At 39.7% G+C, this 25,138-nt stretch overlaps 2 protein-coding genes across 6 annotated transcripts in view; both read left to right on the forward strand.

Annotated features, from left to right (window-relative positions):
• The first annotated feature begins 998 nt into the window (after window positions 1–998).
• On the forward strand, window positions 999–13,106 carry taf3 (TAF3 RNA polymerase II, TATA box binding protein (TBP)-associated facto). Of its 2 annotated transcripts, none has more exons than XM_084733817.1 (7): window positions 999–1,372; window positions 1,824–2,066; window positions 4,246–6,071; window positions 6,339–6,421; window positions 8,427–8,697; window positions 8,838–8,944; window positions 12,225–13,106. In XM_084733817.1, exons 1-7 carry the CDS (start codon window positions 1,207–1,209, stop codon window positions 12,337–12,339), a joined length of 2,811 nt encoding a protein of 936 aa, XP_084589943.1. In that variant the 5' UTR covers window positions 999–1,206; the 3' UTR covers window positions 12,340–13,106. The 2 variants fall into 2 exon arrangements, with proteins under 2 accessions (XP_084589943.1, XP_084589942.1); XM_084733816.1 differs by having other exon boundaries at window positions 1,000–1,372; window positions 4,243–6,071.
• Window positions 13,107–21,953: 8,847 nt separating this feature from the next.
• Window positions 21,954–25,138, forward strand: part of LOC146316877 (CUGBP Elav-like family member 2) — a 40,335-nt gene continuing 37,150 nt past the window's right edge. For 2 of the 4 annotated variants that reach the window (XM_084734797.1, XM_084734799.1), the window contains exon 1: window positions 21,956–22,143. In XM_084734797.1, coding sequence (XP_084590923.1) covers window positions 22,031–22,143 — 113 coding nt within the window. In that variant the 5' untranslated portion in view covers window positions 21,956–22,030. Of the gene's footprint in view, window positions 22,144–25,138 lie in introns of all 4 variants that reach the window. The other 2 variants (XM_084734801.1, XM_084734800.1) reach the window with 2 other exon arrangements.

Here is a 25,138-nt window from a genome sequence, read left to right on the forward strand (position 1 = left end):
TTATTAATCAAAAAGTTAATAGTTATTCTTAATGGATGTAAATGGGTCGATTCTCATTTGAAAACAGACGAAACAAGCCTGTATTTACTTTTTCTCCATGCAAGTTACATTTAGACCTATATCCAGTAAAAAGGAAGCAGGGGGAGATTTTTTCTTTAGATAATTTTATTTTTTTTATTTAGAAACACTATGACTTTTGTCCACAGTGGCCTCCAAAATCAACTCAATATGAAAGTTTCTCATAGTAGCTTTAAAATTCGAATTGTAGGACTACTCAGTACCCAGTTGCGACTTTAAAAGGCCTAACATGTACATTAATTAGTGTAATTCATACTTAAGTACAAGTGAAATTACAGACTTGAAACAATACATATCGCCAAAAATCAACACAATATTTAAGTCCATGGTAGTAGCTTTAAAATTCAAATTGAAGGCTCAGTTATATCTTTAAAAGTAGGTCTACTAAGTTGATTACGAACTAGTAAAATTCCAGACCTGAAAAAATACACTTAAAAGTATAAGTCCCTCCCCAGAAATGACTTAATTACAACAATTTGAGTGGTAAGAAGTCACTCCCAGCTCTGGTTTTGACGTACTAATTTAATCAGTGAATTCACAGTAAACAAATATGTCTCTACTTATTCATTCAGTAAGGTTTTGCTGTGACAGTTTCAGAATCATAAATCGTTTACAGTATTTTCTCTCACTTCAGTGTGACACAGCGGATTTAAACAAAAACCGAAACTTATCGTCGATGTGTTAAAAAATGTTCCTGAGCGGATAATGTTAATTTGTTTGAAGCCAGTCCTCTTCAGCCATGACTTTAATAAACATTTAACCGGTCCAGCAGATTAACAGCCTCGCTCTCTGTGAACATTATAACTACATTTGAAGCAGCTTTTCCTCTGACACACGGAGCTCCTGCGCATCATCAGCCGCTGATGACCCGCTCGAACACGGCAGAGCTGTGTGGGCAGAAGCCGCCTTCTGCGCATGCGCGAAATAGATTTCGGGGATGGGTCTATCGATGGAATCAAGATGGCGACTCTGGCGAAAGCGCCAATATATTTACTGAAGTAGATGTCCAAAATTAACCGCGGAAGCGGGTTTTCTTCAGCCCCTCGGGGGTTCCGTGAAACATGAAGAGCGGGAAGATGTTTTGGAAGAGGAACTGACCGGGATTAATACCGTAACGAAGTCAGCGAGATGTGCGAGAGCTATGCCCGCTCGCTGCTGCGTGTTTCGGTGGCGCAGATCTGCCAGGCTCTGGGCTGGGATGCAGTTCAGCTCACTGCGTGCGATCTGCTGTCCGATGTGCTGCATCGATATATCCAGCAGTTAGCCAGGGCCTGCCACCGCTACTCTGAGCTCTGTAAGTGATGAGTTTACTGCCCTGATCACTTTTTTAACCCGTAAATGTGAAGGAGTCGATCACGTTGTTGTTGACTGCTTCTGGAGCTGGCGCCCCCTAGCAAAGGTTGATGTGTCAAAAAGTACAGTAGCCACAAGGCTAATCGGCTTCCATGTATTATTATTATTGTGGGTGGGATGTTTCCAGCTGTGATTACCACATCATGAGGAGTACATGTCACATGCTTTAAAACTTAAGTCTTGTATTATCTGTAAAAAAACATTTAATCAGCCTGGAACCTGTTGAGCATTAGTTCTTAGTTAACGCTGAGTGTCAATATCAGACAGGGCTCCTTCTTGTATGTAGTCAAACATTTATCTCAGACTGTTATTTACCCTGGCAGTGTAGTTTAACAAAGCACATGCAGGGTGTGTGCTGAGGTGTAACTGCTCGTTTTGATGTTGGATTCCAGATGGCAGAACAGATCCAGTCCTGGATGATGTCAGCCAGGCCTTCAGGTTACTGGGGGTGAGTCTGAGTGAACTGGAGGACTACGTCCACAATCTGGAGCCGGTGGCCTTCATCCATCAAACGCCACTCTTTCCTGTTAGCAAAAACAACGTCCTGCAGTTCCCCCAGCCTGGAGCCAGAGATGCAGAGGAGAGGAAGGATTACATTCCAGATTACATGCCACCCCTGGTCTCCCTCCAAGAAGGTCAGTACATGTATATGTACATCTCTGAGTGTGTGTTTGTCTTTGTGTGTAGAGATGAAACCGAATGAAATTTTCATATTGTGACTGTAGTGACCCAAATTCTCAGTTAAAATTATTATCGCAGTTTTGTTAAATGTGCCGAAGAGTTCAAAAAGCACTCATACACACACACAGACATCACTTCAAAAAGTTTTTTATTAAAAACAAAAAACTCAATGAAAAGGCATCGTGTCCTTTGTGATATCAAGTTTTCAATGATGCAGAACAAACCCACATTGCTGCTCCGCCTGCATCTTAAATGACTTTTGCTAACTTTGGTTGATGCTGGACAGTATTTACTCTGAGTTTTCAAACTTTTCAATAGCTCGGTAAGCCAACGTGGTTTTAATGATAATTAAACTTTGAAACAGTACTGACATACTAATGACAGGAATTTTAAGGTGATCCATCATGAAACCTGTTATTCTTTCTTTCCTGTGCGTGTGTGTATAAAAATAGAATATACATAATACAACTCTACACTCACCTTCCATTATTCAGTACAACTACCTAATTGATCCTGTGTTTATGATGGATATAACAATGACTTTTTGTTGGTTTGTTTTTCCCAATATTTTATTAACTCCATTTAAATCAATGAGTTTGGACCAAATATTAGAAACACCTCTCATCATTAAGTTGGATCACCACCTTTCTTCAAACAGTCCAACAAAAACTGAACATTGTCAATATCAATTTTGGGATTCGGATATTAGGTTTTGTGTTTGTTTGTTTTGTTTTTTCCAAGTGTAAGCTATTAGCGATGGACAGGTCAGGATTTTTTAATATCCGCACTCACGCGACCCATTATGAGAGCTAATCTGCACCTCCCGACCTGCAAAAATATGCATTAATCAACAACCTAAACCCAGATCCAACCCGACTGGCAAACCGCCAAATTATGCATTATAGTGGCATAGTAGGCGCTCTCCAAGGGGCTGATCCTGCTGCTGGGCGCAGCTGTTGTTAGAGCTGTCACTCCCTTGCTCAGTCACACACACATGCACATACACACAAACATCTAAATAGTGAATTTAACAAATAGTAGTCTATATATATAGATCTATATTGTATTTTTCAGCCTAGTATGGAAAAAGAATCACACAGTTCCAGGATTTAACCTATTTTGATGCACTTTGAACACCAAAGTGTGTTGTGTGTCCTGCTGGGGTGGTACAGTTCTGCTCCAGCCAGCATGTGTACATGTTTGAGAGAGAGAGAAATAGAGAGGAGAAAAGAAGGTGGAAGTGGACAATTGAATGCAATATGTATTTAAGTTATTAATACCTTTATCAGAGTGCGGCTTTGCACTTGATCTGTCCAGCGGATATTTTCTAGCAAGTCAGCGTGACTGGCGTGCATCACTACAGAACTCAACAGTGAGGATCGCACAACTATCCAAGGTAGACTCAAAACGAGCTGTGAGACTGTGAAACAACGACTTATGTTCATGTAGAAGCCACAAGTCTGTAAGATATCACCCTTGTTGTAATAAAAATATGCTTAATTTGCAATGTTCAGGAGAAGTACTACACTACCCACAATCCTAAAGTGAAACAGTGACGTGTTTGACTGGTTGCGCTCGCTATTACCATGGAAATGTTTTCTGCCCCAGCAAATGGGCAGTTCTGCTTGCGGCCTGGCACAAGTTGTGCTAATAATGTTGTTTTGCTGCAGTGAATACAATTTCTGTAAACACAAAAAACACAAACTACAACATATTATAACACTTCTGTCAACAATATAAACACTATAATGATGACAAAAGTTAAATTTGAGAACACTCAGTGTCATTCGAAATGGTTTATTGGATGAGAAGTTCTTCACTCTTAAAATAATTATGTACACAGTTTTGTACCTTTGCCTTTTATCTGTTTTCTTTAACTGGGGCTGCAGCAAAGTCACTGTTGTACTCTATAGGCTATCAATAAAGGCAAATACCTTTTAATTATTTGGGGGCATTTGGCATCCCTCTCATTCACAGAGAAATGTTTGGTCGGTTCCTGACGGGAAGTTTGACACACAGTGCTGCAATCAACACACAGTAACTTGTATATGTGTTAGAACAAGAGTTGTGGTTGTGAGAATCATTGGGAAATTAATTATGCAACTAATTTTTTGACCTTCTCCTTTCTAGAAGAAGAGGAGGAGGAGGTCCATGCTGACATGGGCACATCAGCCGAAGCTATGCAGGTGGCACTGGAGGAGGACGAAGAGGAAATGGACGAAGACGAGACAGTCAACGATGAGAACCACCCGCTGAAGAGACACCTGGACAGTCCTGATGCAGCTATGGGCATGATGCCTACCTCCAAGAGACCACGCATGTACCCCGGCCTCAGCCCAGAATGGGGGGTTGAGCCCAGGGAGCCCCTTACCTCTCTCAACCCTCAACGTGTTCCCCCAGGCATGCTGCCTTCTCATGATAGCCTTGACCCCCTGTCCCCTGAAACACCCTCTGGAGCCCTGCCTTCCTTCAGACCTCTGCCGGTTGTACCAAAACACGCTGACCAAAAGGGCCTCACCACTCCAGGAAGAAAGCCCAAGGTCCCATCCCCTGGCAGACAACGGACTAAGTCCCCTAAAGGGGTCCTTCCTGTTCCGGTGGGTGGTAGTCCTATCCACTCTCCAAAACCGTCGAAGGAGAGGAAGAAATCTCCTGGAAGGACGAAGAGTCCTAAAAGCCCCAAGAGCCCGAAGATGGGTTCAGCCAAAGCACCCCAACCCCCAAGCAAGACAGACACTGTGCATAAGCTGCCGCTGTCTGCGCTGAGCGAGAGGATGGGGAAAGAGAACATCCATATGCGTCTAAATATCGAGGACAGGGAGTTAGCCGAGGGCCCATTCAAGAAACTAGAGCCTGATAACACAGCTATCGATGACTCCATCGATGCTGTGATTGCCAGAGCTTGTGCGGAGCGGGAGCCTGATCCTTTCGCTTTCTCCTCGGGCTCTGATTCAGACAGCAACGGATTCTCCAGCCCCAGGCGGCTGACCATCATGGAGCCGCCTATGTCTAAAGCCCTGATCGGGCCGAGCAACTCCATAAAAGACACGTCAACACCACTTCACCTCCAGGCACACCAAGGCCTGGGAAATTGGACTATGGACGATTCAATCAATGAGGTGATCCGAAAGGTCAACCAAGGGGGCCCGTCCGCACCCCCACCGAGCCAAGGAGAATATGTGTCCTCAGGATCAGCCTCGCCACCGACTCCTGAACCTCTGCTCAAGGTGTTCGAGGAGAAGAACAAGATTGCGTCGTCAGTAGACGTGAAGAAGAAGCTGAAGAAGGAGCTCAAAACTAAAATGAAGAAGAAGGAGAAGGACAAGCCGAAAGACAAAGATCGGGAAAAGGACAAGGGCAAGCTGAAAGAGAAGAACAAGGATAAGAACAGGGACAAAAACAAGGACTTTTCCAAGGATGGTAAGATGCCCTGGAAGGAGTTTGGACTGAAAGAAGATGAGCTCTTCGCTCAGCGAGACTTTGCTCTGCCTGAGGGCTCCATCAAGATAAAATCCAGAGATGGAGATGGACCTAAGAAGGAGAAGGAGAAACACAAAGACAAAAAGAAGGACAAAGAAAAGAGTAAAAAGGACAAAGATAAGCGGGACAAGGGTAAAGACCGGAGCAAGGAGGACAGGCAGAAACAATCTGCCTTGGCCCCCTTCGCTATGGGTGAAGTCCCACCACTGTTCAGCCCCTCTGCCTGCCTGCGTATACCCTCCATGCTCCCTCCTCTGGCCCCGATCCTCCAGGATAAGGATGTAAAGACCAAGGAGAAGGACAAGAAGAAAGACAAGAAAGAGAAGAAGAAGAAGAAAGATAAGGAGAAGGACAAGGAGCGAGAGAAGGCCAAAGAAAAGGAGAGGGAGAAGGAAGAGAAGAGGAAAGAAAAGGAGAGGGAAAAGGAAAAACGGGAAAAGGAGAAAGAGAAAGAAAAAGAGAGAATTCGATTGGAGAAGGTAATGTTTTTTGGGGTTTTTTTGGGTTCAGTAAAGGGTTGGAAATTGAGATCTGAAATGTGAGAACGTGTGAGAACCAGCCACTGACAAATTCACCAGCCAGTCAATAGCAGATCATTATTTTGTGTCTGAAATCTACCAGCCGCTTTAATATTTCAGCAGCGTTTGGCTGGTGGCTGGCTGCTCATTTCCCACCCTGGTTCAGTATGTCATCATGTGTCTGTTTTAGAGTGTCGCTGAAATTTTCCTGCTCCTTCCTGTTTCCAGGTGAAAGTAGAAACTCCAGCGGCTCTACCATCTCCAGTCATCCCTAGACTGACGCTCAGAGTGGGAGCAGGCCAGGACAAAATGTAAGACCCGAGTGAATGTTTTTAGCTGTCTTTGTCTTATGCTGTTAAAAATGTCACTGTTTGTTTCTGCAGCCATATTTTATGGCAGGGCTGGGTATTGAACATTTTATACTTGTTTGGTACAGACTGAAATTTGTCTGCAACATTACATTTATTATTATCAATAGCAGCAGTATTGAAAATTGTCAGGTACCTTAACCTGCATTGAATGTTGGTTCAGACATTCTTCTAGTTTTAGTTCTTGCACTTAACATTTTAAAAAGTTTTGCTTCTTGTATTAATTTTACATAGGAAAAAGGATTTGAGGAAATAAGCATATTTATATTACACAGAGGTTTGCAAATATGTAACGTGTTTAATCAGACAGATTTATTAAAGACCCACTGAGATTGAAATCTCATTTTAAAGGCAGACCTGAGCCCCTGGAAGAAATATACTGAAGACCAATGATTTACTTCAGAATATTAAAAAGAAGAAATGAAAATTAATGATTAAGTAATTAATATAAATAAATACACATTAAAAGTACATATTAAAAAATAAAAAAATTGTGGGTTCTTGTCGTTCTGTAGGATTAAATAAATATTGTAACATCATAAATAACTAAATATGAATATAAAGTTTTTGGGTAATGTATTGTCCCCTGCTCTCCGTGTTGAGGTTGAACTCCACATACAGACACAAACACAAACAGAGCGAAGTCCGTGAACAGCAGAGCAGAGACGCCGCAGTGCAGAGACAATAAAGTGAAAGTAACACTAAGATCGAGCTGCTCAAGTGGACGACAGCTACACTCATTACTGTAATTAAGTGCAATAAAATTTCCTGAGTAAAAAGCCAATACTTTTTCTATACAGCTGCCCAACAAGTGGAAATTTTTAGAAAGCGATATTTTGATCTGCTCTGCCAGCAGTCTTTCATCCATCTATGTTTCACACAAGCACAGCACACTTGCTCAGCTGATGGCAAATTGTTACAAACAAGCTGAAACAAAAGCTGTCTGTATGTAGTCAAACTGTTAAACTCAGTTTGCCACGCAACTTAAAATTTGGCAAGTTGTTGTAAACTTACTGCTGACTGAGACAAAGCAGCTCCTCCTCCCTCTAACAGTGGTACCTGCAGGCAGTGAATCACATCAGCAGCAGAGGGAGGAGGACAGAGGACTAATACTGACCAATGTTCAGGAATATTATGTAATTTATTAACTTTTTTGACTGGTTTCTAGTAGGGCGGCAACTAACGATTCAACATTATTTTTGTTACAGATTATTTTCTTGATTAATCGATTAGTTGTTTGGTTCATAATATAACAGAAAATGATGAAAAATGTTGATGATCAGATCCCAAGATGACGTCCTCATATGTCTTGTTTTACCCACAAATCAAAGATAATTAGCTTACTGTCAGAGAGGAGTGAAGAAACCAGAAAATATTTTTTTAAGAAGCTGGAATCAGAGAATTTAGACTTTTTTTTCCTACAAAAATTACTCAAACTGATTAATCCATTATCGAAATAGTTGGTAATTAATTTAATAATCAATTCATAATTGATTAATCGTTGCAGCTCTACTTTCTAGTGAGATATAATTGAGTTTGTGTGTGACTTTGCTTTTCTAAACATTATTGTAGCTACTCTAGAAGCATTTAGTTATAGGTTAAGTATAGAAGATATCATTCTATACCAATCCTTCCCTGAATTTATTTTTTAAGATATTTCTTTACAGTGTTGAGAATTGTTATAAATGTCTTAACCAATTTTAGAACTTGGTAAATAATTATTTTCTATGGCTCAAAGGTCTTAAAATCTACACTAATCCACTGTATTTTTCTTTTCTTTCAATTTCATCATAAGTGGTATTAAAAGGTTTTAAAAAGTCTAAATATAATTTTGAGAACCCTGGAGGAGATACCTTGTTTATTAATATTCTTTACATAATATAACTTACATAGAGATGGAAAAGTCTCCTCTTTTTGTTGACTTGTATTTGCCTCTGTTTATCTTCAGTGTTATCAGCAAAGTGGTTCCAAATTCAGAGCCCAAGACGCCAACGCCCAAGACCCCCGCCGCCAAGTCTGGACCTGGGAATCGTCCTCGGACGCCCCCGCCGCCCCCGATACTTGCCCCCATCGCACCTATCCTGCCCCCACCTGCCTCTCCGCTTCCACCACCTCCTGCCCCTTCATCGTTGCTCTCCCCCGCCCCTATGCTCTCTCCCGCCACGTCCCTCAAAACGCCGGTCCGCAGCGTAGTGACTGAGACTGTCAGTACCTATGTGGTGAGTGCTCGTGCTCTGGACTTTTGTTTATCGATAAGCAAATAAATTACACCTAAGATAAGATTGTTTAGCTGAACAGCTATTTGGTCACTGAGTGGTGTGTTGCTGATCCTTATTTGTATTTACTGTATTTACTGAAGATCCGAGATGAATGGGGAAACCAGATCTGGATTTGTCCTGGATGTAACAAACCTGACGATGGCAGCCCTATGATAGGTTGTGATGACTGTGATGATTGGTATCATTGGTAAGAGACTTATTTCCTTTTATTTTGTTTTTCATTTCTGACCCAGCGACCCCTTTTGTACCATGTTGTATTTGTATATAGAATTAGAGTTCTGCATGTTTTGTTGACAGTTAAGTTTCACTTGTTTCAATTGTAGCCTTAAAGGGAAAGTTCAGATTATTTGAAATGGGGTCACCATTACCATTTACCTATAGTCGATGGTGGTCGATGCCCCCAGTTTGTAGAAGCAAAGTCCTGCTGTCGACAGGGTCAGCAACAAAATGTATTTTAGCAACTTAAAAAAGGGTCACCTAAAAAAATCTATATCAGTTTAAGTGTACGCTATATTTAGAATATTTTCACTGCTTCATGTTGCCGTCAGACAGCCATTATAAAAGCCAAATATTTCTCTCGCCAAAACTACGACATTCTTTTCGCAAAAACAGTTTTTAAAAAACACCAATATTTGACTTATACAACAGTGGTTTCCCATCAGAGAAGGCAGCCTGACGGCAAGGTAAATTGGTGAAAATATTCTGAATATAGTGTACATACAAAGTGATTCTTTTTAGATTGCTAAAATATATTTTGCTGCTGACTACAGAGAAGTACCTCCTACAACCCCACTGCAAAAAATCCAAACTATCCCTTCAATTCACTGGCTTGTGTTTGTACCTGTTGGCGAAAATTTGGATTGTAATGGTACATAAAGTTTTCAGTTTTGGGTCACAGTTTGTCATTTATGTTGAAAAATGTAAACATGATGGCTCATTTGCCATTGACATGTTGGTAAATGGTTGGTTAAAAAGTAAAAAAAAGCAAAACAAATGTCAGTTTGTCTGCAAACTATTCTTCTTATCTGAGACATATTTGCAAATATAAAGTAAATGGGTGAAAAAGTTACTGAAGATAAGTTCATAATAAAATGATTTAGGGACATTTTTGTAGGCCAACCAGGAAGTTGGCATGATCCTGGTTCCCTCAACAAAAGGGTGGGATTTTCCATTAGATTAGTGCAGAAAATAACTTAAATAACTAAAATGAACGTTAGCATATAAACAAACTATAATACAGTTGCATGACTTGTGTGTTTAGCATGATGGCGTTTAATGTCTCCGACAAGCTCTGCAGGCTCATTCAGCCACTTATTAGAAACCGCCTCTTTAAAAGACATAACTGTGGTTTTTACTGGCGTATTTTATGTCGTAGGACATAATGTGAAAATCTCTTAAGCCTGTGTTAACCACAGACCTTATTTCAGGGTTGTAACCAAAAACCCAGTCAAAAAAAAAACACTGACTTTGAAACGAGTGAAGTAAGTGCAAAAATATTAACTAATTTCCAGGACTTCTGACTCCTTCCTGTTGCACTCTATAATTAACTTGAATCAAGCATTAGAGCCAGCAGTATAGTTCAAATTTTGTTACCATGCAGGTCAGCAGTTTTTGCTTAATGTTATCCTCTATAGTCAAGACTATATTCACTCTGTTTTCAAGTTTTATTTACTCTCTGTACTTCTGGAGGTCCGTCCATCAGTACTGAGTGTGTCTGAGTCTGGTAGTGGATAATTCCTGGATGGCTGCAGCATGTCTTTAACTGAAATGTATGTGTGAAGGAACATTACAGTGAGACTCCTGCCCCGTTATAGGTACATTCATAGACTTGTGTTGCCAGCAGCTTGTTTCTAGAGACATAATGTCCTCAAACTTCAGTTCAACAGGTCACCAAACAGTTTTGGTTTCCACTCTTTGTCATTTTATCTTACTGAAAAAGCACAGAGCTTTCAAATGACATCTTCCAGCTCTGGTTTCTCATCTGTCATTTGTCTCAGTTGTCCCGCTGCCAGAACTCTCACACTGTAGAAATGTTACACACTTGCCAAGACATAAAATCAATTTGACAGGTTTAAGCTCATTTATGTATCTCTTTTAGTTCAATATATTAATTAGTTTATATTTAAAAAAACACAGTAAATAATAAAGTAATATATTTTTTTTTTTAAAAAAGCAGCAGTCCTCAAGTCTGAAGGCACATTGTAGCAAGGCACAAGCACTCTGGACCGTATGTTTAAATCCTGTATTGTCTAAGACTGAGTGTAGTCACATATCTGCAGCGACAAACACTCCTGTAGCCTTAGTTATCACTTCTGTCTGAAAGCTTTGGGGAGGAAGCCTCGCCTTTCAGTCTGTTTTTGTCTCGTTCCACACATTCGGGTGATGCCTTCGTAAATGACTGAGTGTGTTTGAAATGTTTCACAGACGTACCCATCTTCAGCTGAACAATGTCTGCACACAGCTTTTAACCACTCCGCTTTCCATTTTTGCTGTAACCAACCAGCAAACCCTAATATTCACACAGAGTGGATCAAAATGTCATGGGAGGAGCCTAAAGCTCTGGTCTCTCCTGTGTGTTTGCCATTCAGATGCCAACAACACTACATTAGCTTTACCAACCTGGCTAACTGGGCTAAGCCGACTAGCATGCTACATCTGGTGCAGTGCCGAAACTTTCTGGATAAACTTGCACTTTCCTTGGGTCACAGGGTGCACCGAACCGAGTGTCCTGCACCATGCAGTTCAGGATGAATACACGTAGCATTACACTCCTAATAAATATAGTTCATTAGTTTATGATACTAACATATAAAAGCTTTATTTTAATCGCAAAAAACATAATTGGTTTGGTAGAAATGCATGAAACATCCCTGTACTTTTTGGAACATCTCAACATTAGCTTCGGAACGTGGATCGACATTTAGCTGCCGAAACTGAAAATAGGGTTGCCATTTTTAGTTGCCATTTTTAGTTGCCTTATTAGTTGCGGTTATAAGTCAGCTTATTCATGAAAATGTGACTTTGTTATAACAGGATGTGCTACCTTGAAACACTTAGAGCTGTATGTTGTACTTCGCCTCCCAAAATGTCACTAATCACCAGCTCTGGTTTGATTGAATTTAAACCTAAAATCACTGTGTGAAAAGAGCGCAAAGAGTCTGGCTCTCTTTAGGCTGTTTTCCTTTCACTCCTCACCCAGCTCAGTGCACTCGTCTCAGACAAATATTGCCCCAAAAATCATCCAAAAAACACAGCCGGTGATGGATTCAGCCCATCGTCAATAGGCAATATATTCATCCAGTCGCCCAACCCTATAATTATTTTGGGTATACTGAATTGAGGAAGCTCTCATACAGAACTGAATGTCCTGTAATGATCTGGGACTCTGCTAGAGATGTGAAAAATAGCTGTATCCTCTGCATCTTTTCACTGACCTGACCTCTCTTCTTCTTCTCTCGTGTGCTCAGGCCTTGCGTTGGGATCCTTACAGCCCCTCCCGAGGACCAGCAGTGGTTCTGTGTTAAATGTTCCAGCAAGAAGAAGGACAAAAAACACAAGAAACGGAAACACAAACTGCATTGAGACTATGCAAAAAAGCACATATTTTGGACTTTTTTTGGACTGAAAGCCATCACTGAACACTCGTGGCACTGCTGTAAAATAAAAAAAAAAAAAAAAGAAGTTTAAAATTGTGGCTGATACTAACATCTGATGATTTTTTTAATGATGTCAGCCATGATGCTTTGTGAGTTGGTAAGAAGAAAAAAAAAAGGATTTTACCAGCACATATCCAGCCTTAGTTCTCATGTGGGGCTCTGTGGTTTTCCCTTTTCACCTGTAAGCTGTTTGCTTGTTGTTTTGGATGTCCAGAGATCATGACAATTATGTTTGTAAAAGGAGACCATGATAGTTTGTCCAATATGAGAGCTCAACAAGGCAGAACCGGAGAACAACTAACACCCACCGTCTTTATTTCCTTCTTCAGTGACCTCCAAGTCAAACCTCTCCCCCAGTTTTCTGCAGTATCATTGAAATGTCATGTATATAATAATGACGGCATCAGGTGTGTGTAAATGTGTCAATACCAACTTCCAAGCCAAGTGCATTTTGTTCTTAGGATTCTGACTTGTTAAATCCATTTTCAGATATTGGTTTTTAACTCGAAATGATTTTCTGTAATTTCTGTACATTTTTTAAATTTAAAGTTTGTATTTTTATTTTTTTCTTCATATGGATTTGTCCTGGAGTTATATGCTGTAGCTGTGCTTGTAATGTAATTCATTTCGCTGATATTTCAATATTAAAGATGAACAGTCTGTGTACTCACAGACTTTAAGATGTAAAGCTCATTACCATCAAAACCGTACCTACATTTTCACTTCTGTGCAACCGTATTTTAATTTAAACCCCGACAGACGTCTCTACGTTTACATGCTTTTTTCCAGTATCTGTTTGTTTGCATTTGCTTTGCATATAGTTTCAAACGTGAGTTTCAGATGTTCAATTTTGTTCCAACTCATTTCGAGGGTTTCTGTGGGTTCTTGAGAAGTCTTAAAAGATAAATTATTTGAATTTTAGGCCTTTAAAATGTCTTAAATACTAATAATATATATATATATATATATATATATATATATATATATATAATAGACTTAATTTTATGTCAGTTTGTTATAAAGTTAGGTGCTGCCACAATGAATTGATAAGTTGTTAACTACTAAATTAATTTCCTACTATTTGGTTAATCAATAATTTTGAGTAATTTTTTAAGGGAAAAAAAAGAAGTCTAAATTCTTTGATCCCAGCTTCTTCTTCGTATAAATATTTCCTGTTTTTCTTTTTTATTCTTCTGACAATAAACTGAATGTCTTTGGGTTGTGGACAAAACAACATTTGAGGACTTCATATTAGGCTTTGGGAAACACTGATCAACATTTTTTCTCTGTTTTCTGACGTTTTATTATTGACCAAACTAGAGTCGATTAATCAGGAAAATAATTGACACATGAAACAGCAATGAAAATTAGTTGCAGGTCTAAGAAAGTTAGCTTTAACCCCAGTCTCACTTTTAAACAAGTTTTTTTGGGGGAAAAACTAAGCTATTGATTCACTACTACAAAATATAACCACTTATGCAAACTGTGCATGAACGTTTTCACCATTATAGATAAGAAAAGGGTCTTAAATTGCACTCATAATTGTCTTTAAATTTAACTTTTTGAAACCTGCAGAAACCCTGTTTTCAGACTTTGTAACAATACAGTTGAATTTGTCCCAGCAGCAGTGTGCAGTTGGTCACAGATCAAGTTCAGGATCCTCCCTCGCAGCAGTCTGTGCGATGCATTAGCCTAGATTTTGGGGCTGTTTTGCTGACTTGTCATTTAGCATTTCACCTACGTAAGATGCGTGGGAGAGTGCCTGACAGTCACACTGCACAGCGTGGCTTAACTAAAAGATTTTTGAATTGTAAGGAACAGATTTCTTAAAGAGCGTGTCTGAGAACGTCTCCTGTTGCCATTTGCGGCAGAGTTGTTTTTGCTTTTCCCTCTATGACCACACGGTGTCATTCTTCATGCACAGACACCGAGGCATGCTGCCCATGACATCTATAGACACCACAGCAGCAGCCTCACAAAAAAAAGAAACATGTTTCACCACATTATGAATGTCAGAAATGTAACAGGTGTCTCTCAGTTGATGCATGTGGAATTTTTATCTCGCAGAGCACGGCCATAAGTGAAACCATCTCCAGAGGTGTCATCCTTCATGAGAGAGAGCCTATAGATGACTGTACTGACTGTAAACGTGATTTACAGCCACTCAGAAGCTGTTAAGACCCCGTTTTCTACTGAAAAGTCTGCACTGTGAGATAGTAAAGTGTGTCCCCACAGTTATCAGTGGACTTATCATTTTTATGATGCAGGTTTCGCATGTCTGATGATCTAACTTTTTCCATTCTGTGAAGTCAAATGCGCACGTGAAAGGTTTGCAGGAGGAGTCCGCAGCTGTTATATCTATAGCTGAAGGTTTTATTAGCAGTCAGGCTTCTGAACTCTTAAAGGTCTGGATGTTCATCAGATTCTCTGTGCTTCTATTTATTTCTGGGAACAATCAGCAGACCAGTGCTGCCTGACCACAGGAGTCTGATCGGCTGATATTATAGCACAGCAGAAATTTATTCTGGTGCAAAACTATTTAATCATTTATGAACAGTACTGTAAAGGACCAGAGAGTAGGATTTACTGGCATCTAGTGGTGAAGTTTTGATTGCAACCAAGTGAATACACCTCATCTCACCCTTCCATGTGTGTAGGAGAACCTATGGTAGCCACTAAAGACACGACTACAGAGTTTCTGCAGGTCCTTAAAAAGTATAAAATCCAATAAGCTGAATTTCAGGCCTCAAAATGTCCTAAATATGATTTTGACAGGTCTTAAAAATTGATTGAATTATGTAGTTAACATAAATTGTATTTGTAATTGCAAATTGCATTAATATTGGTCTCACTTTTAAATGTGTTTTAGGGGAAAAAATGTATTAATCATGCTGTTACAACTACAAGACAGAGCCGTTGAAGTATAACCACAAATGCAAACTGTGCATGTACTTTTTTGCTAGTATGGACGTGCACATGGTCTTAAAAAGGTCTTAAAAAGGGTGAACTGTTAAAAATGCTTGTTTGTGTTTTACATGTATATGAATGTACAAAGTTTTAAACTTCACTTGTTGAGTTAAACCCTTTATCTAGAGCAACTGTTTGGTCCATTCTGGACTACGATAGAAACATGGCAGTTCAACATGGCAGCCTCTGTGGAGAAGGACCTGTATGTGTGGCACCATATTGACCACTTGCTGCAATATGTCAATAATGTTGCCGCCATACTGGTCCAGGCAAGGCTGGCCTGTGAGCAGATATGTTGCAGTTTTTGGATAAAAAGTACTTCAATGTTTAGATTTGAGTCATGTTATATTCAAGGGTTTATCTACAGTACATGGAGAAGGAAAAACGTTTTTTTTTTCTAAGTTACTCCATGTAGATCATGATCTCTTGAATATAAAAACAACTTGGCTGAGAGATGTAAACGTTATGGTGCCTGTTATCCAGGACAAAATGCTCCTGTTAAGTTATATTTGTGTAGAGGCCAGTTTAGACTGGACTAGTATGGCAGCGACAGTGACATACGTTTCAAAGGCTCATGCAGCGTCTATGTGTATATGTGTAATGAGGACCTGCGCCCTAGATATAAATAGCTCCTTCTAAAGTAATGAAAGCACAACTCCCACACATTCATGTGATTATATACTGATGAAAACATACTTATTAATATCATATTCAATTCCTGTCATATTCTGCAATAGATCTCTGTAGGTTTTACACACTGGACCTTTAAAATCAACTCTTTGACAGCGTGGTGTGATGTGCAGAGCAGTTTCTGTTCTGAATGAGCTGCAGCTGTCAGAAAGCTCTTAGCATAACCTGAGAAAAGCCCATTACAGCCTCTTCAGGGTAAAAGCATGGATTAGTTTATTAAATCTTGTTCAGACATTCTCTAATTCTGATTTTTGTGTGTTAATAGGCTGACTTTTGTCTTGACTGCTGGTAAAAAAAAAAATTTAGGTCTGAATCCATGACTGCACACACCAGGGTGCCTGTCATTTGTTCTACTTTGGTGCAAAAATCAATTATTTCAGTTTTACCCTCGTTTAATTGAAGGAAATTGTGGCACACCCAAACACTGATTCGTTTAATGCCCTTATTTAGTGAGTACAATCAGAGAAACAACAGTCAGTGTAGTAATACGCAGGGTTCAACCACAGGCTCTCAGATACACACCAATATCAGAATTTTAAACTTTGATACGATACTAGTATAAGTCAGCTTTATTTTCAATTCTGCCTTATGTACAGGACATACAGAGGATTGAAACACCATTTCTCTCACATGTTCTAAATAACAACAACGGCCAAAAAAAATACTAGGATGAAAACAAAAATACTAAGAAGCAAAGTACTCAAGTAACAAGGTGCTAACAAAAAGGATTTAGATTTGAAATAGTTTGGGAAGTTTAAGTTTAGGAAGGAGGTCTGGAGGGACAATAACAAGGCACAGATCAAAAACACAAACAAAAACTGTACTTGATGTCTCTTTCAGTACCATGGCAAAAAGAAAAAAAAAGCCCCAGGCACACAAAATAGATTTATTTTTAATTTACTACATGCACACAGTGAAAAAGTCACTGAACACTGTCTGGTTTTGCTGCTGCAGGCCAAATTTCAGGCAGGACAATAAAGACTGAACTGAACTGAGATCTTGAATGAGCATTTAGATCATTTTTTTTAATAGCTTTGGTACTTTCAATACGATTAGTAACAGATATTGGATGATTTTAAACACGTGGTCAATACTTTTTACTAAAAAGCACACGTGACTCATTCACTTTTTAAACTTGTGAAATAATCCTTTTACTCATTCACGTCTCTTTCTGTCTCTGTTTGAGTGTGTTCCTCCCCATAAATGGCCCTGATGGAAATCTACTCAGTGTCGTCCGATAACTGTAAATCAAAGAGGAAGTGGAAAAAATGATGTGGGCCCAGTGTAAAGAGGAACTAAGATGACTTCTGCCCATGCAAAACAAGCTGACATATCAATGTGGTGAAGCTTTTTATCACATGAAATGCACTCTCTTATGAAAGCCCACACAAACAGTCAGTTTACACAGAATCAAAGGGGGTAGTGTGTAATAAAGAGTTTCAGTGATAAAAGTAATCAAATAACAACACTTTGTACAAGTTAAAATGTCAACAAGGTCACAGATAGCAGTCGAATGCTAAAATGCTAACTCCAGTCATGGCTGTGGGCCTGTCTCGCTGTCTGTCTCCCTCTTCAGTCACACATGCTGGTGTCAGGTCTCGTACAGTCAAACCTTTATGCTAGCATCTGTTGGATCATAAATTTTACTGTCCGGTGGCGGTAAAGATAGAGCTCTGGCATGTCTGACATAAAAAAGGATTAAGTCTTTATTTCTAATTGGGTAAAAAATGTTTTCACCTTGTACAGATGCATCTACACTTCCTCACTGACAGGATATGATGCGTCTGTGATGCAGAATATGCTGCCTATTGATATACAAACAGGCAATATGCTTCCAATTCAAGTAAGATATTAATTTTGCTTCTTCAGTGTACTCTGCATTAATGCACGCAAGAGAGCACAATGTGCACCGAGCTGTAACAGTTTCACTTTTAACCCACAAAACACAGACAGTATTTGTTTAGTGGCCTCGGTCCCATGGGAGTCCAAAAGTGTCAAAAAAGGGAAAGCTGATGGCTGCTTTCACTCATCATGAGGCCACCTGCAGAGCTGTAATCGTGCTGTTATTTGACTTATTACATGACAGACACGAGAGCAGCTCTCCCTTCTCTGTGGACGTGAACAGGATGTGGCTGCTTTCTTGCAGCGATGCATCTTTGCAGCTTTCACAAGTTGATTATATCACAAATGCATTTCATCTAGCATTCAGATACCATTTTGTGTTGTATTATTTTACTGCTGGAACCGGCTCTGAACGAGGTTTTTCGACTGGGACTGGAACATTAGTGCACACCGAGGTTATTATAGTTAGGTGGTGCAAAAAACATTTTAGTGAACCAAAATAAAAACTTGACATCAGAAAGATGGAAACTGACTGAAACAATATTGTGTGCTTATAAAACTAACTAACTAAAAAAAAAAAAAAGAAAATACAAATGTCTTCAGTTTTAGTCTGTCAATTTGGGATGGGAGCCGGGATCTATATGTAACGGTGAGTCAACTGCCCTCACAAAGTGTTGTGTTTGTACTGTAATACCTGACCTGAACTTCTTAAATCTTGGCCCTGACAAATACCCCGATATCACGAGATAAGGCCTGCAGATTCAGTGACATCTTTTAAATCACTTCTTAAAACCCATTTTTATAGACTTGCTTTTATGTGATGTTGATGTTCTCTTATTCCATTCCTTCAGTATTTACATTGACTTGACAACATCATGCTATGTCTCGGTAATCTCTGCCCTCTTCATTTTAACTTATTCTTAGTGTCATGTTTTTCTAGTTTTACTGTTCTTATTTCTTTTACTGTGTTTTATTGTTTTTCCTCTGTTTTAGTGTCTTTGCTTGTGTCTTGTTTTACTTCAGTCTTAGTTTACTCCTGTTTGGCTCTCTGTTGTTATTTTTCCATGGTATCCTGCTCTTGTGCTCTTTTACTTTGTCTGTCAAAACACTTTGTAAACTCTGTTTTTAAAGGTGCTATATAAATAAAGTTATTATTATTATAATAAAACAAGAATTACCACCTTGTTGTATGCCTGTGTCAACCACTCAAGTTGCAGATTACACCCATGTTTGTCCAGACTCATATAACATATGTAGTGAAGACTCTGAAGGAACTTAATATGTGTATTGTTTGGTGAAATTGTCATTATAATGATATGTATGATTCCAGTGAGAAACATGTTGTCTTCACCAAGAGCCCTTTCTTTACAGAGAAGGACAGGGGACTGACAGAGAGCTGAACATATGATGTGAAAGTGAAGTTGACTTTTGACCTTTTGGATAACAAATGTCATCCCTTTATCATTGTATCTTATTAGATATTTGTGTGTAATTTTGTAATAATTAGCATATGAATTCTTGAGTTATAGTCAAAAACATGTTTAGTGAGGTCACAGTGACTGTTGACCTCTAATAAGTTCATCAAATTAGAAGAAATTCCCTCAAGATGATCTTGACTTATCATGTTCATGAGAACAGGATGGACATGAGGTCACAGTGACCTTGACCTTTGACCCCAAAAATCTAATCAGTTCAACCTTGTGACCAAGTGGACATGTGTGCCCCGTTTGAAGAAATTCTGTCCAGGAGTTCCTGAGATACCGCATTCGCAAAAATTAAAGTCACGGTGACCTTTTACTACCAAATCAGAATCAGTTCCTGCTCGAGTCCACATGGTCATTTACACACAGTTTGAAGAAATTGCCTGTAGGCATTCTTGAGATATTGTGTCTCAAGAATGGGACGGATGGACAACCCGAAAACACAATGTCTCCGGCCACAGCTGTCACCAGCATGGAATCATAAAGATAAATAAAACTAGTACTGAAAGTAATAAAAGCAAAATTTTTCAAACAATATCAAGCGTGAATTCTCAATAGCTGCAACCAGCCGACCGTGCATGTGCAAACACACACACACACTCACACACACACACACACACACCCACACACACACACAAACTAAACTGAAAGGAGCAAACCCACTTTAGAAACTAACTGAAACTAAACTGAACTGAAAACAAAGATTAAAAATGAAAACTAATGAAAAATACCAAACTACAACAACTCTGGTGCACACGATATTATCACACTGAGCGTTTTTTTGTTCTCTTACATGTTAGTAGATCAGAGCAGGAAGAGAGACCCTCAGTTATTTTGCACTCTGCAGGATGCCTGTGGCACTGCCAGTCATACTAAGTAGCAACACATCATAAAGAACTGGATTCCAGTGTTTAAAATATTCATGTCGGCAGCACGAGCGGGGCTGAAATGAAGGGAATTTTGTGCCATGATGATCAGAGGACGTGGAGTCCCTTCATGCCGGTCCTCTCAGCTATGATACCAGCACACGTCGACATGACCCTGTTTTCAGATGACTTTCCTACTTAATGTCACGTTACTCTAACAGGACACAACACCTATGGGAGAATGAGACCTAGATTTAATCTCTCCTGGGTTTTGCGCAAAGAATATTGTGACAAATTACTTTCACATTTATAATCGGACAGGAAAAAACACGCGTTAAGTGTGTTACTTATGAGAAGATATGTGTTCTGCTTCGAAAACTGGTTTGGAATCATCATATTCCTAACTCTGTGGCTCAGAACATAGGCAAATAAGCTTTGTCCAATGCAAATTAACATGCGATGCTTTCTTTGATGCTTTCCTTGCGCTCTGAAACCTGCTACCAGTTAACGATTAGGGCCTCCTGTAATTTAATCGTAATATTGAGAGCCATTTCCTATCCTAGATCATTCTGTAGAATTACATGGAAGTAAATGTCATTTGAATATGGGTACATTTTGCTCACAGGCAGTTAAAATAACTCTCAATGACTGCAGGTATTTCAGCATAGATTGACTGCAGTCTGAAATGGTGAACAGTGTGGGCCGTACTGTAACCTGTCCTTATTTAACAAGTCTTCAGGCTGATGTTTGCTCATATTCCAGCAGGCTATCTTTACTCCTTTCTACTCCAGACCAATAATGACACGAGGTTGTCAAGGACGGCTCCCTACCTGTCATGAGCCAGCTCATGGAGGGACAATGACATGTACATCCGCACAGGAGCAAAATATAGAATGGTTATTTTTATGGTTTTCATAATGATTAATCTGTCCATCATTTTCTCCACGGACCTGTTAGTTGTTTGGGCCATAAAATGTCAGAAAAAAGGTGAAAGATGTTGATCAGTGTTTCCTAAAGCCCAAGATGACGATCAAAGATCAAAGATCAAAGATCAAAGATCAAATAATCAAATTATCAAATGTCTTGCTCTGTCAATGAGCCAAAGATATTCAGTTTTTTTGTCCTGGAGGGATAAAGAAACCAGAAAATTTTCACATTTAAGAAGCTGAAATTAGATCTTTTTTTTTTCTTTAAACAAATTACCTGTGTATGGGTACTCAGTGATGACCAGAGTGTTTAGGTATAATAGTAGTAATATAATGGTTTTTAGGGTGCTGGACTTGATAAAACTGTTTGCAGGAGTGTGCCTTGTCTTGGCCTTTATTTGCAGCGGTTCACTGATTCAAGTACATGCCAACATGCACAGAAGTGCGCCACAAAACCAGGACTTGTGGATGAGATCTTGTGGCAACTGTGTCGATGTTTCCTCTAATTTTCCCCGATCTGACAGTGGGAATAAATCATCCATGTCCAATATCCTGAAGTTTTCCTAATATGGGTGTCAATTAGTGGAAGAGTGCTACTGTGGCCACAGCTTTACAGCCTGCAAACTGGGCTGCCGCAGGCAGCACAATGCATTAGCGCACGATGAGCTGTCAGAGAGGATTATTTCAGCCACGCCAGTCAGCGAAGGGGGTGGGCGCCGCTCTGCTGCACTAAACCGAGGAGAAAGAGTGGGCGGGAGACAGAGAAAGGGAGAGAAACACTATAGAGGAAAGAGGGAAAGAGAAGAAAGTGTCCATTACACCGGGTGGATTTTTCCAGAGCACCGATGTTGGAACACTCTTCTGAGCTGGCCCTGGTGCAGAGTTTGTATGCCAACAGCATGCGCTGTCCCCCCTCTGCGGCCGGGATCTCTGTCAGGAATGAGGACCTGCCTATGAGGTACGTTGGGGTTGGCCCCTCATTCAAATCTGGGCTAGCTTTTGTGGAGCAGCCCCGTATTTGGACTGCTCTTTGTCTGGGCTGAATATTGTCATAGGATGTATTGTTTCCAGTTGAGGCGTTCTCCCATGCTGTGAGTGTGTGACTGTGGGAAGGGTGGTGGTCCTCTGGTGGCCCTATATGTTTTTTTTTTTTTTAATGAACCCAGAAACCATACATTTGAATCCACTGAATTTGGCCACTCATATCAGTCCCATCTTCCCTGGACAAAAAGGATTTGATCAGGAGGGTTAGGTTTTAAATTGTATCTGAATAGAAGGATCAATATCGTACAGCATCCTCATGTCATTTCATATACGTTCCTCCTCTTTTCAAAGTTTCACACGGGCTCAGACACTTGCATGAACTATAAATAAAGAATGAGAGATAAATGTGTCAGTGATGCAGGTGTTTGCCTCTGAATCGCCACAAAAAAGACAAACCTATGTGATGATTAGATATCTCCTGAAACCAACACAGGCCTTACTGTACGCACTCAGCCAAAAACAACAAAAGATATCAAGAAGGAACATTTACATCCATCTTGAAATTTGCATCAGTTTAGTGGAACTGGCCCCTGATAAGATGGTGTTGTCATGCGTGCAGCTGAGCACATCTTGACACAGTAGATTTCCTTTACAAAGCCTGATAAGATGAAGTTCTCCCTCTCCATTTTGAGAGCTCTTTAGTTGGTCGCCATTCTGCAAATGCTTTCACGAACGGCAGAGCTAAGAAAAAAGTGTGCCTCCAAGTTCATGGTGAACGTGTTCATAAAGGCATGATTTGGCCCATTTGGGGTTGAAGCTGGCCTATTTTTACACTGAGTGGTTTGTCACGAAAAGGGTGCAAATTTAAATGCTGCTGGATGATGATGATGATGATGATGATGATGATGATGATGAGTGGGACTTGAGTTCCACCGCATGAGGGGAAAACATTTGATGTAAACAACAAAAGCATGGTACGTGTGGAGGATTATGTTGGGATTACAGTAGTAATAATCTGAGATTAAGAATAGAAGGCTAGTATTAGAAGGTGCCAGCAACTAGGCATCAGGCTCTGGAATTCACTCCAATAAACATCTCTTAGAAAAACCAAGGAGCCGCACACCAAATGGGAGAAATAAACAGGTGTGGTGGCATTGTGTCCTGTACAGAAAACTCTACTGTATGTATTGTACATACCCACAAGGGAAACTGGAGCTGCTCCTTTTTTATAACAAATCTATTCAATAAGATCCCCTGAGATCTAATTGAGTCAAAGGAAATATGTGGATGCTGCAGATGGGATGACATTATTGTATTTTTCCTCCATCTTAATGAAACCTGATTCTCGAGAGAGGTTTAGATGTGCTTTTTATAGCGGCCCCTCCAGCTTAATGGTAATGCATGTTGCATAGTGGGCTTGTCTACATGTATGGCAAAATAGGTCGCATATCACATTATGCATACAAACCTCTTTTAGGCACTGTTTAATAGAGCACACTCGACACTGCTGCCAAGTTGCCTTGAAATTGCTATGGATACAAGGATTAAGTCGGATTTCGTGAATGGGATGTTTCTTAACACTCGCTATGAATAATATTTTTGGATTGTGCAGCTGCTGGGGCAATAATGAATGGTTTGATAATTAGGCTAGGCACCCCCGCCCCCCCTCCTGCCTCTCTGCTATTGCAAACAACACTTGACAACAGCCCCCCTACCTTTCTCCCCCAAGTGTAGAGGCCTCGCCCTGCAAGTCCGGCACAACAAAAGAAGATAGGCTCCCCCTCCCCCAGGGAGACAACAGCCCAACACAAAGGGGTACGTGACCTGTGACCCTGGGGAAAAGCAAGACAGAAAGAAAAACTGCTATTTAAACCATCTCACTTTTGATTTATGGACCCAACTGCCATGTAAGCCAATAAACAACCTGGAAATAGTCTTGTTGATTTGCGTAATCTAATAAAAAACAAGACAGGTGCCTAATTTAGGCTCCTGAGAAATTATGGAAACAGGAACAACATTATTAATCATGATGGTAATGACCTGGGTACTATATTTAAACGTTTTAAATGGCACTCTAATCAGGATCATTAGGTCCCTGACTCATCTACAGACTAACCTCCCTCTACGACAAAGCTGGACAATCTAATGTACCACTTTTGATGGGCTCCAGAATATATATGAATCACATTATATTAATATAATGATGCCACAGCAGATAAGACACCATAAACTACAAATAGGTCACTAAAGTCTCTATAGAACACCGTGTCTCAACCCCTAAAGGAACATTGCAGTTGTTTCTGTACCACTTTACAATAAGACCACCCTTATGAATGATTTATAAATGTTTTTTTTATGGTTGCAAACGCCTTATAAATCTTTGATAAACAATTATAAAAAAGTTATAACACAGTGTTCATACATTGATGTGTGTTCACTACTTGGCAAGATCCAGGTACCGCTTACAACTAATTTAATCTTACTAATAATTTCTTTCTTTATCTAATAATTTATCAACCATTTTCTTTATTAATCATCTAATTGTTTGGTCCATAAAATGTCATAAAATGGTCAAAAATATTGTTCAGTGTTTCCCAAAGCCAAAGATGATGCCCTAATTTTTTTTGTTTTGTCCACAACCCCACAGATATTCAGTTACCTGTCATAAAAGACTAAAGAAACCAGAAAATCTTCACATTTGAGAGGCTGAAATGAGAGAATTTTGACTTTTTCTTTCTTAAAAAATGATTCAAAAAGATTTATTATCAAAATAGTTGGTAATTTTATAGTTGACAACTACTTGATTTATTGTCACAACTCTAAAGCCAAGTGAAGCTTTCTGACTATTAAGATATGCTGACAGTAGTTAAATACAAGTGACTTATTAACAAATACCTTGTGAAGCTGACAGGTATAAATGCTGCTAATGGAGAAGACAAATTACGCTCAGTAAGCAATGAGATCTGAGG

The sequence above is a fragment of the Lutjanus erythropterus genome, chromosome 13, assembly GCF_056507025.1.
Source record: "Lutjanus erythropterus isolate fLutEry1 chromosome 13, fLutEry1.hap2, whole genome shotgun sequence".
Classification (NCBI taxonomy): domain Eukaryota; kingdom Metazoa; phylum Chordata; class Actinopteri; order Lutjaniformes; family Lutjanidae; genus Lutjanus; species Lutjanus erythropterus.

Coding starts and splice junctions, on each gene's coding strand:
- taf3 (XM_084733816.1), top strand. CDS start 1,207: ATGTGCGAGAGCTATGCCCGCTCGCTGCTGCGTGTTTCGGTGGCGCAG. Junction 2,067..4,242: donor CCTGGTCTCCCTCCAAGAAG/GTCAGTACATGT, acceptor TCTCCTTTCTAG/AAGAAGAGGAGGAGGAGGTC. Junction 8,698..8,837: donor AGACTGTCAGTACCTATGTG/GTGAGTGCTCGT, acceptor TATTTACTGAAG/ATCCGAGATGAATGGGGAAA.